Raw genomic sequence first — 18,372 nt, 5'->3', positions numbered from 1 at the left:
CAGCGTGTTCTCTTGGCAAAACTCTGTTTACATGTCCCTTATTGCAGTTCCTCTGTTATTGCTGGATAAACTCATTCTGCTGGTAAAATAACTGGCTGTTTTATTTTTAAGGTTGACACAGAAATGCTAAGAAATTCAGGTCTTTCAGGTTAACAGGATTGCATATTGATTAAGAAGAACTTGGAGATGGTGCCATTCAGGCAGAATAAGAAACAATCTTTTTTGTTTAAATAAAATTTTTGGCACAAAAAAGAAATCGGTTTCTCTCTTAGATCCTCTTCCTCTTTTATCAACCCTTCCCCCCATACCTGTGTTTTTAGCTAGGGTAAACTACAAAATCTTTGGCCAAAATTGTTGTGTAGTAAACTAGTCATTCAACTAATTCCTTGCCTACTGTGAGATACCCAACAACAATATTAACTGGCACGTGGTTTCTGCAGTGATATCTCACCCACTGATGGGGTCCAACAGCAACCATTGGCCTTTTCACTCTGTTTCAGGCCACTGAGATTAAAAACAAATAAAATCTAATGGTCAGATATATGATATATGTAGATCTGTGTAATTTGAATTAGTAATATGAGTTTTCAAAATACATTTGAAAGAAAAAGTAGTTGGGGAAGGTGAGTGACATAGTCTGTATTTGCCAACAGAGCCCACCCCATTTCCTGACCAGACATTATTCTTTCCCCTGTTTGTCTCCAAGGGAGTTAAATTTGCCTATAGAAACCCATTGTATTTCTGTGCACATTAGACACTTTATGTTCCTTGAAGATAATCCTTCATATATCAGAAGATAGTCTTGAAAAAATTTAATACAGGGAGTCCCCTGGTGGCCCAGTGGCTAAGACTCTGCCCTCCCAATGCAGGGGGATGGGGTTCGATCCCTGGTCAGGGAACTAGACCCCACATGTCGCAACTAACAAGAGTTCGCATATGGCAAGTAAGAGTTTCCGTGTCTCAACTCAACTAAGAGTTCACATGTTGCACCTAAAGATCCTGCATGTCACAACTAAAGATCCCACGTGATACAACTAAGACCCAAACAGCCAATAAAAAGTTTAATACATAGAAAACAAAGTATATATGAGGTATAAAAAAATATATCTTTATTCTCATGCAAGATAGTACTCTTTGACTCCAAACTTTAATAAGTTTTCTTTTCCAATGACTGACCCCATATTTTTATTTTTCTCCCAATCAGAACTTGAATTCCTCTTTTTCTGTAATCCAAAAGCAGTCTTGGCACCAAAGGGAAGTCTGGGACATAATCTATGTCTGTTTCCAATTTCTGGGAGAGAGTGAGTCACTACATTTCTATTGCAACACAGTTCCACTCCATTATTTTCCAGAGTTACACAACTACACATTTTTGAACTTCTTGAAGACCCCCAGGAGATGATAAAAAGGAAATAAAGATCTTCCTTTTACATCTCCAAAACCATTCACACATTTTACCTTATTTTTCCCCTAAGATGTTTTAAAACTGCCTTTACAGTATCATCCTTTTCTGCGTATAGAGATGAAGCTTTTTGCCATGAGTTATGGGATAATAAGGGCTTCCCAGGTGGCGTAGTGGCAAAGAATCTGCCTGCCAATGCAGAAGATGCAGGCAACCTAGGTTTGATCCCTGGGTTGGGAAGATCCCCTGGAGTAGGGCATGGCAACCCACTCCAGTATTCTTGCCTGAAGAATCCCATGGACAGAGGAGCCTGGTAGGCTACACAGTCCATAGGGTTGCAAAGAGTCAGACTGAAGTGACTTAGCATGAATGCACAGGATAGTAAGTGATGGAGCTGTGGTTTTCAACCTTGATGTACTGAATTAATACATTCTGAAGTGAAGTGAAGTGAAAGTCGCTCAGTCGTGTCCGACTCTTTGCAACCCCATGGACTATACAGTCCATGGAATTCTCCAGGCCAGAATACTGAAGTGGATTGCCATTTCCTTCTCCAGGGGAAACAGAGTACACTACATTCTATTGGGTCATAAAATATTTTAAACAAAGCCATACTTTAAACTTGTTTTTGTATGTTTATAGAGATGATTACAAAAGTGTTCTGTTCAACTGACTTTCTAAGGACATGAGCTGGGTTGAGAGAAATGAAGAAACAGGAAAGTGTGGGAGATCTTTGCCTCCTTCTCCACCACAACTATAGTCAGAGGGGCCCCAGCATCAAGGGACTGGCTCTGCTGTCTGCTCCCCGAGCTAACTGATTCCAGCAACCTGAACACATGCAGAGACATCTGTGTCCAAGGATGTTAAACGAGATGTAAATGAGTGTCTGATTGGTACTCTGACAAAAATTTTGGAAATAAAATACTATAAAAACATCCAAAACATTTAAAAATACTATCCAATTTTGAAACTAGGACATCCGTGACAAATATTGCAAGAAAAATTCAATGGTGGAGGTAGAAATCTTTTCGAGTCTATTTAGGGATGATTTCACATTTTGTAACACAGATAAGTGAGTACTGTTTTGCTGTAAGGCCCCATTTTTACTTGTCTTATTGACCTTTTAAGACTATTTTTTAGGAAACGAAGGGGCCTCCATGTGGAAGCAGAAGCCAGATTGCAGGATTTCTTCGCTCTGCCTTCATTGGGCTTCCAGTATTTGGGAGTGGGTTTTCTTCTTTTGAGTCAAGCTTTACTTTATTTGATTCACTAGAACACAGGAGCCTCACTTTCTCATCCTCTACCTTATTTGATGCCAAAATGATGGGCAACTTCATAATCTCTATGTATTAACTATATTTTCTCATTTTTTATATGTTCTGTCGTCTGGGGCCTGGCTGACCCTAGAGAGACTCCCAGGGCTGAGCTAATTTGTGTTGCTGTTGTTGTTTAGTTCCTAAGTCTGACTCTTTACCATTGAGCCACCAGGGAAGCTTCGAGCTAATTTCCAGAGTTACTAAACTTCTCCTCTGTGAGCCTGCCTTTCATATGTAAACCAACCAATCCAGAGTCTGTACTCCAAATCACCTCTTCAGTTCAGTTCAGTTCAGTCGCTCAGTCGTGTCCGACTCTTTGCGACCCCATGAACCACAGCACACCAGGCCTCCCTGTCCATCACTAACTCCCAAAGTTTACCCAAACTCATGTGCATTAAGTCGGTGATGCCATCCAACCATCTCATCTTCTGTCATCCCCTTCTCCTCCTGCCCTCAATCTTTCCCGGCATCAGAGTCTTTTCAAATGAGTCAGCTCTTCGCATCAGGTGGCCAAAGTATTGGAGTTTCAGCTTCAACATCAGTCCTTCCAATGAACACCTAGGACTGATCTCCCTTACGATGGACTGGTTGGATCTCCTTGCAGTCCAAGGGACCCTCAGGAGTCTTCTCCAACACCATGGTTCAAAAGCATCAATTCTTCAGCGCTCAGCTTTCTTTATAGTCCAACTCTCACATCCATACATGACTGCTGGAAAAACCATAGCCTTGACTAGATGGACCTTTGTTGACAAAGTAATGTCTCTGCTTTTAAATATGCTGTCTAGGTTGGTCACTATTAGTCTTTTAGGGCTTCCCTGGCGGCTCAGTGGTAACGAATCCACCTGCAATGCAGGGGACACAGGTTTGATCTCTGGGTCGGAAAGATCCCCTGGAGGAGGAAATGGCAACCCACTCCAGTATTCTTGCCCGGGGAAGTCCCATAGACAGAGGAGGCTGGCAGGCTACAGTCCATGGTGTTACAAAATGGCTGGACACAACTTAGTGACTACACAACAACATCAGGCTTTTACTAAACTCCAAGAGGCAGTATTTCTCTGCCCTAATCATCCTAGGGCAGGCACCAGACAACTAGAGATAGCCTCTGTACCTCAGAGCCCGCTGAAATTATTCAAAGCAGCCAGTGCTAGACCTACTTTTGTCTCACCCATCTCTGTAGAAACCACAGTAAAGACTTCTGCCTGATGACTTCCCTAGGGGTCCAGTGATTAAGAATCTATCTTGCAATGAAGGGGACTTGGGTTCAATTCTTGGTAGGGGAACTGAGATCCTGCTTGCTGTGGAGCCACCAACATAAGACTGTGCCACAATTAGAGTCTTTGCACAGCAAAGAAAGATCCCATATGACCCTGTGTGCCACAACTAAGACAGGATGCAACCAAATAATAGATATTTATAGGTATAGATGGGCTTCCCAGGTGGTGCTAGTGGTAAAGAACCTGCCTGTCAATGTAGGAGATGTAAGAGATACAAGTTCAATTCCTGGGTTGGGAAGATCCCCTGGAGGAGGGCATGGCAACCCACTCTAGTATTCTTGCCTGGAGAATCCCATGGACAGAGGAGCCTGGTGGGCTACAGTCCATAGCGTTGCAAAGAGCTGGACATGACTGAAGTGGCTTAGCATGCATGGATAGGTATAGGTATTATAGGAGTTGGCTTGTGTGGTTATAGAAGCTAAGAAGTCTTGTGATCTTCTGCCTGTGGGAACCAAGAAAGCCTCGGGAGTAATTTAGTCCAAATCTGAAGCCCTGAGAACTGGAAGGCCAATGATGTCTTAAGTCTTGGTCTGAGTCTGAAAGCCAAAGAACCAGCTGTGCTCATGGTCCATGGGCAGAAGATGAATATCCTAGGTCAAGCAGAGAGATCAAATGTGCCCCTTTTCTTCCTGTTCTATTCTGGTCCTCAAGGAATGGAATGATGCCCAAATAAAATGGTGATTGTAATCTTCTTTACTCAGTATGCTGGTTAAAATGTCAGTCTCTTCCAGAAATAGCTTTATAGACACACCAAAAACAATGCCTTACTAACTATCTGGGTATCCTTTAGCCCAGTCAAGTGGACATAAAATTAATCATCACAGATATCTTTGGCAAAATATCATTCAGTATAATGTAGCAAAGCACTCGATTTTTGAAAGAAAAAAATAAATGAAACCTCTTTTATTTTAAAGATTCTGCTACACTAAGGTTAAGATTCTTATGTGAGTGAGGTTGGAGAGGTTGGAAGGTTACTATCTCAGGGGACTCCATATTTAGAGGTAATTATGGAAAATATAACTATAAAGCCATAGAATATGTTAAGTGCTATATATATAAAATTTAATATTTAGGACTGTTTATCTTCTGAACCACTTAAGGTAAAAGATGAAAAATTGTAAATCTTTTTTCTGTACACACACTTTTTTAGAGCAATTTAAGGTTTACACTTAAGTTGAATGGAAAGTTCAAGGAGTTCCTATATACTAGGGGTCCCCAACCTTTTTGGCACTAGGGACAGGTTTTGTGGAAGAAAATTTTTCCATGGGCCAGAGGGGTGTGGGATGGTTTCAGGATGATCCAAACGCATTATCTTTTCTGTGCATTTTATTTCTATTATTATTATATCAGCTGCACCTCAGATCATCAGACATTAGGTCCCAGAGGTTGGGAACTCTCCACCCTCTCCACCATCTCCCAGTTTCCCCTATTATTAACATATTGAATTAGTCTGGTGCATCTGTTACAACTGATGAACCAATACTGGTACACTATTATTAACTAAAGTTCATAGTTTGTTAGGGTTCACTTTTAGTGTCCTAGTTTTTCAGAGTTCCGCAAATATTGATACATAATGTCATGTATCCATATGCTGCTGTTAAGTTGATTCAGTTGTTCAGAGTCTTTGGGACCCTAGGGACTGTAGCCCACCAGGCTCCTCCAGGCAAGAATACCAGAGTGGGTTGCCAAGTCTTCCTTCAGGGGATCTTCCTGATTCAGGAATTAAACCTGCATCTCTTAAGTCTCCTGCATTAGCAGGCAGGTTCTTTACCACTAGTGCCCCCTGGGAACCCACCAATACAGATAACATCATACAAAATATGATGAGGCATAAGAGACATGGGTTTGATCCCTGGGTCTGGAAGATCCCCTGGAGAGGGGCATGGCAATCCACTCCAGTATTCTCTGGGGCTTCCCTGGTGGCTCAGATGGTAAAGAATCTGCCTGCAATGCAGGAGACCCAGGTTCAACCCCTGGGTTAGGAAGATCCCCTGGAGAAGGGAATGCAACCCACTCCAGTATCCTTGCCTGAAGAATTCCATGGACAGGGGAGCCTGGTGGGCTACAGTCCATGGGGTCACAAAGAATCGGATATGACTGAGTGACTAACAAATTTACTTTTACAAAGTGTGAAACAGGGCAATTTTAGGAGGCTTCCCTTGTGGCTCAGCTGGTACAGAATCTGTCTGCAAGGTGGGAGACCTGGGTTCGCTCCCTGGGTTGGGAAGATCCCCTGGAGAAGGGAAAGGCTACCCACTTCAGTATTCTGGCCTGGAGAATTCCATGGACTATATAGTCCATGGGGCCGCAAAGAGTCAGACATGACTGAGCATGTCTGAAAGTGTCCTTAAGAGGACCCCTTACAGGACTGAGAAAGTAATGTTATGTTCTAAGGAGTTACATGGCTGTCACCAGGAGAAAAACTGATCTTTAGGATTTAAGCAGGTATTTCTGCCATTGGGGAGGAGGTCTGGGTAATGCACAACGCAGCTGCACAATGCACATTAGCGGGAAGGGAAGAGGCCGAAGAGCAGGAAAACTTTTTAAGCTTAAATTGTTCTCTTGCCTTAAAATTGTTTTTTCTTATTTCATCAAAAGTATTGATAAAACCAGCAGAGATACGATTTTTAGCTACTTGCACCAAGGACGCACCCCCCATCAGCTGCTGTAAAAGTTACAGCCCGTGACACAACTGGGCTTCGCTTGTGGCTCAGCTGGTAAAGAATATGGGAGGCCTGGGTTCGATCCCTGGGTTGGGAAGATGCCCTGGAGAAGGGAAAGGCTACCCACTCCAGTATTCTGGCCTGGAGAATTCCATGGACTGTATAGTCCATGGGGTCGCAAAGAGTCGGACACGACTGAATGACTTTTACTTCGCTTCACTTGACAGAATTAGCCAGGAAAGAACTCCCTTTTAACCATCTTTCTGAGTAGCAAATCCTACCTTTAAGGGCAAAAATTTCAGATTCGAGGCGATAAGAAGAGACCGACTAGGAAACTTGGCGTAGTTGTCCCAACAGGGCGGGGGAAGGTGGCGCCCCACACTCGCCCTCGAGCGACGAAACAGAGGGCCTACGGAGCATTAAAGAAAGGTCCGCGTCATTTTTGAGATGGACACAAAATGGAGCACAAACCCTTCACAGAAGCCACTTTGAGTGACAGCCTTCCGCGCCAGTCTCCAGGGGCTTTGGAAGATTTTTTTCAAAAGGGCCGCGCAAGGACCGAGAACCCACAGAGGCTTTGGCTTGCCACCGACCAGATCCGCCCAAAGAGGCTCCCAGAGGGGCGGTGTCGCCGGAGGGATGACGTAAAAAGGCGTCGCGTAGAGAGTGACGCGTGGCGTAGATGACGTAGGGCTGCGCCTGTCACCCCCGGGGCTTGTTGAGAGGAGGAGCGGGCGCCATGGCGGTTCTGCTGGAGACCACTTTGGGCGATGTCGTCATCGACCTGTACACCGAGGAGAGGCCGCGCGGTGAGGCCCCGGCCCTGCTCACCTCTCTGCGGGCCGCTCTCTTTTTTGTCCCCCGCTTTGCCTTTTCTGCCCAGTCCCCGGCGTGGACTGGCTGGAGCTTCTGGGCTGATGGTGCCCGCGACCGCGCAGTTTATCAGCGGGCCTTGGTTGAAAAGTTTGTTTCTGAGGAGCAACCCTTCTCCGCCTTTGGTGCTGGCCAGTCGGGTGGCGGTTGCTTGTGGTTATTAAACCCCTGTGTGTGTGTAATGCAGGCTGCATATTCAGTGCCCATAGCTCTTGTGTCTTTACTGCTTTTTACTAGTCAGAGGAACATAGCGAGTATTCCTTGGTGTGTAGTCAGTAAATCTTGACGAAAGCAGGGACGAAGGGCTTGGAGCAGTGAGTGTGGGCATCCCTCCTGGGTAGAGGGAGGGCTCTCCGGAGGTGTGCACCCAGCCTTAGCAAACACTCGTTGATCGCCCACTACGGGAGACTTTGTGCCAAGCCGTGGGATGGGCGTCTTGCCCTCGAAGGTCTAGTTTTCCATTGGGGGAAATAGGCGCCGCAACCCATTTAATTTCTTAAGAGATGTAGTGGAAGAATGTGTAAGTTGCCATGGAAACCAGAGGAGGGAGTAATTCTTCCTGGCTGGGGGTGGGGAGAAGCAGAGCTAAAGAAGAACGCAGAGCACTTGAACTCGCTTTTTAAAAAATGAGTGGGAGGGAGGGTGTTCTTGTTTACTTGGAATTTTCTGGAAACGGCAAGTAGATCGTCGTGGCTTGACAGTGAAATGGCAGACCGTGAGTCTGGTCGTATACGTTTTTTAGGTTAGGTCTGGTCCTAAATAGCCTGGTGTGCCCTACTGAAAACCATAATCTTTGAAGGGTTTGAAAGCAGGATTGAAAGAGGCATAACAAACTTGTTTTCGGACGATAATAGGCAGCAATATGGAGAATGTTTCAGAGTGGGGAGAAACTGGAGAAACTGTAACTAGACAGGAGAGTTTAGTTACAATCAGGGTCCTGCCCCCAAGGAATGCAGTTTGTCAAAGAAGATGAAACAGGCTATACAATATGGTACCACGAGTGCCTGCTGAGGTGCTAAGCTTTATCCCACACTGAGTGATCACCCCCACCCCAGCAACTCTCAACATACATCTATTCCTTTTTTATACTGATGCCTGTGCCCCACATTTTCCCCCACTGTTGTCCTTTTGGCAAACTTCCTGTTTATTAATCAGTTCTCAGGTCAAGCATGATCTCTTCTGTGAAGCTCCCTGTGTCCCTAAGCAGAGTTAGACTGGTTTCTTTTGCTCTGCCTCAAGTCTTTTATAAATCACATAGTACATATTTTGTTACACATTTTCCTGTTGGCCTGGAATTATTTTCAAGTCTTGGTCTCCTCTCAAGAAAGTAAACTTTAAGAGAGCAAAGACTATTCCTTAGTTATCTTAATATCTTGAGCACCTAGTGCAGTGCCTGACACTTTGAAGGTGGGCACCGAAGTCATGGATAATATGTGCTGTATTCAGACTCTTTGTTCAAGTGATAGAAACTCAACTGAAACTGCCTTAAAGAAAATGATGGATTGCCTTATGTTACTGGTGTAAGCTTTGGGCTTCCTTCAGCTCAGTTGGTAAAGAATCCGCCTGCAGTGCAGGAGACCCTGGTTCGATCCCTGGATTGGGAAGATCCCCTGGACAAGGGAAAGGCAACCCACTCCAGTATTCTGGGCTGGAGAATTCCATGGACTGTATAGTCCATGGGGTCACAAAGAATCGGACAGGACTGAGCGACTTCCACTTTCACTGGGGTAAGCTTTAAGGATGACAGGATCCAGGGGTTCACAGAGTCTTATAGGGAATTGTATTTATCATCTTTTGATTTTGTTTTTCTTTGAGTTTGACACTCTCCATGTGGAGCAGCATTTGGCAAGGAATGGGCCTTTTCCCCTAGAATTATGAGGAAGTGAAAGGGAGGTAGGATTATCCCATCTAATTAACACAGAGTGTTTTTTTGTGTGTTTTTGCAGTGTTTCTGCAATGATAGCTTGGAACACTTAAAACATAAATCCACACTCTTTGTATATATTTGTAATGTGTAAGTAGTTGTGATTGGATATCTACTTATATGTGTAACTACTTATCAATCTGTAGTAAATATATCCAGACTTATTTTTCTCTTTTCCTCACTCCCTCTCTCCCTTTTCCTTTTTATAAAAACTTTTTATTATAGAAAACTTTAAACATACACAAAAGTAGAATCGTGTAAATGAACTCTCCCGTGTTGATGATCAGCTTCATTTAACAGTTGTTAATATATGTTTCATTTATTTTGCCAAGTCCACTGAATTTTTTGTTTTTGGCTGTGCCGTGCAGCCTGTGGGATCTTAGTTCTCCGACCAAGGATTGAACCCCAGGCCGTGGCAGTGCAAGTGCTGAGTCCTAACCACTGCACTGACAGGGAATTCCTTTACATGACATTAAAGGGCCTGCCTGGTGGCTCAGATGGTAAAGAATCCACCTGCAATGCTGGAGACCTGGGTTCGATCCCTGTGTTGGGAAGATCCCCTGCAGAAGGAAATGGCAACCCACTCCAGTATTCTTGCCTGGAGAATTCCATGGACAGAGGAACCTGGCAGGCTACAATCCACGGGGTGGCAAAGAGTCAGACATGACTGAGTGACTAACACATGACATTTATTTAATCTGTAATTAATTAAAAGATGCTTGCTTCTTGGAAGAAAAGCTATGACAAACCTAGGCAGTGTATTAAAAAGCAGAGACATGGAGAAGGAAATGGCAACCCACTCCAGTATTCTTGCCTGGAAAAGTCCATGGACAGAGGAGCCTGGTGGGCTGCAGTCCATGGGGTTACATGACTGAGCACGCGTGCATGAGGGTGGAGGGAAATGGGTTGGTAGCAATAAACTGGTAGAACTAAAAAAAAATAAAAAATAAAAAGCAGAGACATTGCCGACAGAAGTCTGTATGGTCAAAGCTATGGTTTTTCCATTAGTCATGTATGGATGTGAGAGTTGGACCATAAAGAAGGCTGAGCCATAAAGAATTGATGCTTTTGAACTGTGGCATTGGAAAAGACTCTTGAGAGTCCCTTGGACTACAAGGAGATCCAATCAGTCCATCCTAAAGGAAATCAACCCTGTGTACTCATTGGAAGAACCGATGCTGAAGCTGAAGCTCCAATACTTTGGCTGATGTGAAGGGCCAACCCTGATGATGGGAAAGATTGAAGGCAGGAGGACAAGGGAACAACAGAGGATGAGATGGTTGGATGGCATCACTGACTCAATGGACATGAGTTTGAGCAAGACATGAATTTGAGCAAGTTCTGGGAGATGGTGAAGGACAGGGAAGCCTGGCGTACTGCAGTCCATGGGGTCGCAAAGAGTCGGACATGATTAAGTGACTGAACAACAACAAAAGATATTTTTTAAAAAAGATAACATAACCACAAGCCATGGTCACGTCTAGAGAAATAAGCAATAATTCCTCTTTGTTGTTTAGTTGCTCAGTCCTGTCCGACTCTTTTGCGACCCAATGGGCTGTAAGCCTGCCAGGCTCCTCTGTCCATGGAATTTACCAGGCAAGAATACTGGAGTGGGTTGCCGTTTCCTTCTCCAGAGGATCTTCCCAATCCAAATATTGGACCTGTGTCTCCTACATTTGCAGGCAGATTCTTTACCACTGAGCTACCAGGGGAGCCCCAATAATTCCTTAGTATCATTCATGTTTATCTGTTGTCTCATAAACATTTAAAAGAATATTTCATCATTTGAAGTGGGATCCAAACAAAAATCATGTATTATATTGGTTGATATAGCTCTTAAATGGGGCTTCCCAGGTGGCTTAGTGGTAAGGAATCTGCCCACAATGCACGAGACTCAAGAGACACAGGTTCAATTCCTGGGTCAGAAAGATCCCCTGGAGGAGGGCAGGCTGTTTCACAATGTCTTCCCACCTTGAAATGGCCCCTCTCCACTCTCTGCCAGTCCAGTTCTTTTAATGTTCATTTTCAGCCTCCAGGAGGTCTTCTTTTTTCCCCAGCCAGAAACAATCTCTCTTTTCAACTCTTGTGGCATATTTATTAACAAAACCGTACTGTTTAAGTGCACCAGTGGTATTGTCAGGTGTGCTCAGTATTATAACTGTTCAGGTGTAAGGACCCTCATTTAGTGTAAGCTCCTTGAGGGGCAGGGATCCCTCATGTATCGTTCTGTCTGTTTGGTTTCTAGCTTAGTGCTTTGAGAACTTGCTAGAATATTTCTCTACACCTAGACTATGAACTTGTTAACAGCCGAGATTTAGTGACATTTGACCTAACAGAGTGCCAAGTGCCTAGAAGATACTCAGTGTTTATTGGATAAATGAGTGAACTTATTTTAAAAAGGTAGTACATGATTAATGGATGGATATTTGCGAAGGGAATGGCTACCCCCTCCAGTATTCTTGGGGCTTCCCTGGTGGCTCCGACGGTAAAGAATATGCCTGCAGTACAGGAGACCTGGATTCAATCCTGGGTTGGGAAGATCCCCTGGAGTAGGGTAACAATTGCCTTCTCCAAAGGTACATGGTAAGTGTATGGATTTTAGTGAAGGGCTATTTAATCATTGTAAAAAAAATTGATCCCGGATACTTTGTTTTCTCTAATGTAAATAAGCTGTACCCATTTTCAGATACTCTGCTAGATCCTTTCCCATTACAGTGTCTTCTTTAGTTTTTCTTTTTTCTCTTAACAAAATCAGTTCATCAATAGATGATTGCTGACTCAGGGAGCTCAAACTAATACTCTGTGACAACCTAGAAGGATGGGTTGGGGTGGGGGGTGGGAGGGAGTTTCAAGAGGGAGGGGATATATGTACACCTATGGCTGATTCATGCTGATATATGGCAGAAACCAACATAATATTGTAAAGCAATTATCCTTCAATTAAAAATAAATTACAAAATAGAAAAAAATAGATAATTGCTTATCCCAGAAAAGTGTTAGTTTCTTGTATAGCTCAGATGCCCAAAAAATCCAAAGAAAAAGAGAAGAAAAGACAACTTAAAATATATTGCATTTTTCTAGGCTTGGTGGTGGTTGAGTTGCTAAGTCGTGTATGACTCTTGAGACCTCATGGACTGTAGTCTGCCAGGCTCCTCTGTGCATGGGAATCTCCAGGCAATAATACTGGAATGGTTTGCCATTTCCTTTGCCAAGGGATCTTCCTGACCCAGGAGTCAAACCCCGGTCTCCTGCATTGCAGGCAGATTCTTTACCGACTAAGCTACGAGGAAAGCTTACTTATCTTTTTAAAATGGCTTTGGACATTTGACCATTTGGCAAGGTTTTTATATGGTAGCTTAGAAATTAAACTATACTAACTGTGCCTTTACTTGATTGAAAATGTATTTGTGAACTGCTGTGGTAAATTTAGTATTTACTTTTTTTCAGCTTGCTTGAATTTCCTGAAGTTGTGCAAAATAAAATATTACAATTATTGCCTTATTCACAATGTCCAGGTGAGTTGGTACTATTAGTCATGTTCTTTGTTATTGGAACCGTTTGACAAACTCTGAATTAACAAAGTCTCCTATATATTACAGAGGGATTTTATCATACAGACTGGTGATCCTACAGGGACTGGACGTGGAGGAGAATCAGTTTTTGGGTAAGTTTCTTTATTGTCAAATGGATAAAAATAGAAATTCCTCTTAAAAATGTTAAGTAGTGTATTTCAGTCTGCATTTTAAAATATGGTTCAAATATAGATTTTTCCCAAGTTCCATAAATGTCTATAGCAAAAAAAGGAATATTTTGAAAAATGGTGCCATTTCTGTAAAGAAATGGTAACCTTATATGCTAACTCTAGTGCCCTATATATATAATCCTAGTATGTCTGTATTTCATGTTGAGTGTACTTACATTTTATAACCTTATTATATGTATTTTCAGTCAACTGTATGGTGATCAAGCAAGCTTTTTCGAGGCTGAAAAAGTGCCAAGAATTAAGCACAAGAAGAAAGGCACTGTGTCCATGGTGAACAATGGCAGTGATCAGCATGGATCTCAGGTTAGGAAATGCGTGAGGAGATGAGTTTTGCTGGAGGGCACCCATGAAATTATCTTTTTGAACTATCTAGTAAGGAGAGAATTTCAACCAAAGATATTTATTAGAATTAAAAAATCACACTGTTTTTTCCTATGTTAAAAAAAATCCTTATTATTTTGTTCTTTTGAATGTAAAGCATATTCTTTGGGAGGAATTTAGAAAATACAGGAAAGTACAAGAAGAAAATAACATTACCTATAATCCCACAATTCATAGATCATCACTGTTCAGAGATAGAAAGGCCTGTCCTTGCGGTATTTATTACTTGTTTCAAAACAGGTCATGTTGAGCACGTTTCATTCACTGTCACAACATTCCCATTGGAGTAGATGCTTTTTTCCTCAGAGTTTACATGTGAAAAAACTTGAGATTTGGTTTGTTCAAGTATTTTAAACAATCAAGCATCTGTGTATTTATTGATATTTTATGTTTAAACTTTGTGCCTTTCACTTAGTATTAGTAACAAGTGGGTGAGTACTAAATGCAGTTAATTAAGAGTCTTTTGTAACTAATGCCAGTTTGAATTATATATATATATGTGTGTGTGTGTGTGTATATTTGTATTTATTAAATGTCTTTTTATATAGTTTCTTATTACAACAGGAGAGAATCTGGATTACCTTGATGGCGTTCATACAGTGTTTGGTGAGGTGACAGAAGGCATGGACATAATTAAGAAAATTAATGAGACCTTTGTTGATAAGGACTTTGTACCATATCAAGATATCAGGTATGGTTACTATCTATTATTGGAATGTACTACAGTGTTTTAATATGTGATGTTTGCCCCATAATTGAGGATGGCATACATAGGACTGGTTTTTGGATAATTCTAAAATGTGAATTAATTGGAGACAATAAGAATCTTTATAATAGAAAAGACCATTACTGTACTAATTATAATTGCTTATGTTGGGAGGAATTACTAATTCTTTAGTTTTTTTAAAAAAATTCAGATTATTGAGAGAAATGACAATATTACTAAGATATAGCTATTCATCGGAGAAGGCAATGGCACTCCACTCCAGTACTCTTGCCTGGAAAATCCCATGGACGGAGGAGCCTGGCAGGCTTCGGTCCATGGGGTTGCTAAGAGTCGGACGCGACTGAGCGACTTCACTTTCACTTTTCCCATTCATGCACTCGAGAAGGAAATGGCAACCCACTCCAGTATTCTTGCCTGGAGAATCCCAGGGATGGTGGAGCCTGGTGGGCTGCCGTCTGTGGGGTCGCACAGAGTCGGACATGACTGAAGCGACTTAGCAGCAGCAGCAGCATAGCTATTCATATTACATCTTAGCATAATGCAGAGAATTAATATATAATATCAAGCAAGCAAAAGCAATAACAGTAACTGTCAAAGTATATCCTAGTAATTCCCTTGTACAATAAAATTTAAGAGCTTATGGATTTTTTTTTTGGCCTTAGGGATACTTAAGATATTTGTTATAATTTTTATAAAAAGTGAAACGTGGATTCTGAAATAATATGAATGTAACATTTGACTTGGCTTTATTTTGTAAGGATAAATCATACAGTGATTTTAGATGATCCATTTGATGATCCTCCTGATTTATTAATTCCTGATCGATCACCAGAACCTACAAGAGAACAGCTAGATGTGAGTCGAGTCTTCTTATGATTGATTGTACATATGTATTAATGTTTTGCATAGATTTTGCTTTTTACCTTTTTAAAACTTATTTCTCCAGAATGATTATCTTGCTTGATCAGTAATACTAAGCCAAGTTTGCAGTTCTTTTACTCTTCCATGGAGACACTCATTTTTCTTCCTATCTTTTCCCTAATATTCTTTCTTTAGTTTCTGTTCCACCAGAACAGTCTTAGCTCTGGATACAAATACCTTGGGAAAATGTTTCTCTTATCTCTTAACTCTAGATAGGAGTATAGCTTTAAGACTAAATTACATTGTCAGCTTGTGAGGGAACTTTTCAGCTGGGGACACTTTTGAGCCAGGCTGGAATGCAGAAATTTCTGTGACATAGTGGAGACTTCCCCTCAGATCTTTTAAAGTATATAAAGAGACTTCCTCAAAGCTGAATTTAATTCTGTAGTTAGGATTTAGTCCTTAATTTCTCAGATCATTTATCTTCTGTATTCAGCACTTACTTGGATACCAGATAGTTCTTATGTAAATGTTTATTTTGATTTAAAAATAAATTAGAAGCCTAGTTTAGCCCATATTAATGAATTCGCTTAAATCATTTTTCAGAGGTTTATAAGTTTGTTTCACATTTGTGAAACAAATATTTTAACAAAGTTGATGGAACTAAGAATAAAGCATAATGTCTCATGTTTCTTAGATTTTTCTATTTTTTTTTAAATATATATAAATGTGTATATATATATATATATGAGTAACTTCTTCCTTACAGAGTGGTCGAATTGGAGCAGATGAAGAAATTGATGATTTCAAAGGGAGATCAGCTGAAGAAGTAGAAGAAATAAAGGCTGAAAAAGAGGCCAAAACTCAAGCTATTCTACTAGAAATGGTAAAGTAATTACTTTGTTCAAATAGTTTTTCAGCAGTGTGTTCAATATGTGCTCGCTGTGAGTTTATTCCTGACTTTTTCATAGTATAAAAATATTAAAAATTTAGCTCAGAGTTCTTTTCTGGGTTAAATTTGATATGACATAATAACACATATGAAAGTAAACAATTTGGTTCTACTGTCAGTGTACTGTCAAATGCATTTTAAACAAATGGGAAATGGGTATTCAGTTTATAAATATTAATTGGATTTCAGTTGCTTTTACTTATCTCAGTTTTAAAGAGTTTCTTGGACTGAATTTTTAAGTATAATAGAGAATAACGCTTTGTACATCTCTAGTATTGAGATTAAATGATAGAATAGTAATTATAGGATAAAATAAACCTGGGCAGAAATTCAACACTCTAAAATGTACTCCTTTTCTCTTTTACTAGTAATATGAAATCATTTGGGGAACAGTTATTCAGTACATGATTATTTCACCTACTAGGCTTTTTTTCCCATTTCTTATTTTTGTGGAATAGGTATACCTACTAGGCTTTTTTTCCCATTTCTTATTTTTGTGGAATAGGTATACCTTTCATGTAGTAGATCATCAGTTTTGGAATGGATAGTTAATAATTAAGTTTTTATTACTAACATCATTTTATATACTAGAGCTTTCAGATTCATTATCTGTTTTAAAATTCATATAGCATCACTAGTCTAAAGGAACAAATATTAAAGACTATAATTCAGGAAAACTTTACTGAATTAAAAAAGTTAAAAATACACAGTTTAATGAACATACTGTGTTATCTGAGAATTTTGACCAAGAACAGTCAACACCAAGACAAACTCTTAAGAAAATTACTGGACTTAAAAGAAAAATCTTTTGAACACCAGGCAGCAAGAGTAAGTGACTTACAAGGGAAAGAACATTAGATTATCATTGAGTTTTCAACAACAAATAATAGAAAGTTTATGCCAAAATAAAAGAATTTAAGATATTCGATGAACTTTTTATTTTCAGAGAATTTCAAATTTACAGAAAAAAAAAATAATGCAGAGAACTTCTATATACGTTTTACCCAGGTTCATCCTTTTTTTCCTTTTTTTGGCTACACCACATGGCAAGTGAAACTATGAGCCATGCCATGTAGGGCCAGCCAAAATGGACAGGTCATGGTGGAGAGTTCTGACAAAATATGATCCAACGGAGAAGGGAATGGCAAACCAAGTATTCTTGCCTTGAGAACCCCATGAACAGTATGAAAAGGAAAAAAGATACGACACTGAAAGATGAACTCCTCAGGTCAGTAGGTAACCAGTATGCTTCTGGAGAAGAGTGGGAAAATAGCTGCAGAAAGAATGAAGAGGCTGAGCCAAAGCAAAAACAATGCCCAATTATGGTGATAGGAAGTCAAGTGAGATGCTGTAAAGAACAATATTGCTTAGGAACCTGATATGTTAGGTCCATGAATCAAGGTAAATTGAAAGTGGTCAAACAGGATGGCAAGAATGAACATTGATATTTTAGGAATGAGTGAACTAAAATGGATGGGAATGGGTGCATTTAATTCAAGTTTTAGAAAAGGCAGAGGAACCAGAGATCAAATTGCCAACACCTGCTGGATCATCAAAAAAGCAAGAGAATTCCAGAAAAACATTTATTTCTACTTTATTGACTAGCCAAAGCCTTTGACTGTGTGGATCACAATAAACTGTGGAAAATTCCGAAAGAGATGGGAATACCAGACCATCTGACCTGTCTCTTGAGAAACCTGTATGCGGGTCAGGAAGCAACAGTTAGAACTGGACATGGAACAACAGACTGGTTCCAAATAGGAAAGGAGTACATCAAGGCTGTATGTTGTCACCCTGCTTATTTAACTTATATGCAGAGTACATCATGAGAAACACTGGGTTGGATGAAGCACAAGCTGGAATCAAGATTGCTGGGAGAAATATCAATAACCTCAGATATGCAGATGACACCACCCTAATGGCAGAAACTGAAGAAGAAGAACTACAGAGCCTGTTGATGAAAGTGAAAGAGGAGAGTGAAAAAGTTGGCTTAAAGCTCAACGCTCAGAAAACTAAGATCATGGCATCTGGTCCCATCACTTCATGGGAAATAGATGGGGAAACAGTGGAAACAATATCAGACTTTATTTTTTTGGACTCCAAAATCACTGCTGATGGTGATTGCAGCCATGAAATTGAAAGACGCTTACTCCTTGGAAGGAAGGTTATGACCAACCTAGATAACATATTTAAAAGCAGAGACATTACTTTGCCAACAAAGGTCCGTCTAGTCAAGGCT

The 18,372-nt window shown here is 40.8% G+C and overlaps 1 protein-coding gene across 1 annotated transcript in view; it reads left to right on the top strand.

Moving 5' to 3' along the window:
• The first annotated feature begins 7,369 nt into the window (after nucleotides 1-7,369).
• PPIL4 (peptidylprolyl isomerase like 4) overlaps nucleotides 7,370-18,372 on the top strand; it is a 37,066-nt gene continuing 26,063 nt past the window's right edge. Inside the window, exons 1-7 of the mRNA XM_081529937.1 lie at nucleotides 7,370-7,461; nucleotides 12,897-12,964; nucleotides 13,049-13,113; nucleotides 13,398-13,515; nucleotides 14,142-14,284; nucleotides 15,079-15,175; nucleotides 15,951-16,067. Of these exons, the coding sequence (XP_081386063.1) occupies nucleotides 7,392-7,461; nucleotides 12,897-12,964; nucleotides 13,049-13,113; nucleotides 13,398-13,515; nucleotides 14,142-14,284; nucleotides 15,079-15,175; nucleotides 15,951-16,067 (678 nt within the window). The 5' untranslated portion in view covers nucleotides 7,370-7,391. The remainder of the gene's footprint in view (nucleotides 7,462-12,896; nucleotides 12,965-13,048; nucleotides 13,114-13,397; nucleotides 13,516-14,141; nucleotides 14,285-15,078; nucleotides 15,176-15,950; nucleotides 16,068-18,372) is intronic.

Source organism: Giraffa tippelskirchi, chromosome 9 (genome assembly GCF_054371585.1).
Source record: "Giraffa tippelskirchi isolate mGirTip1 chromosome 9, T2T-mGirTip1v1.2.pri, whole genome shotgun sequence".
NCBI classification, from domain to species: domain Eukaryota; kingdom Metazoa; phylum Chordata; class Mammalia; order Artiodactyla; family Giraffidae; genus Giraffa; species Giraffa tippelskirchi.
Note: the sequence above shows the minus strand (reverse complement) of the source record. Positions and strands in the feature narration are given on the sequence as shown.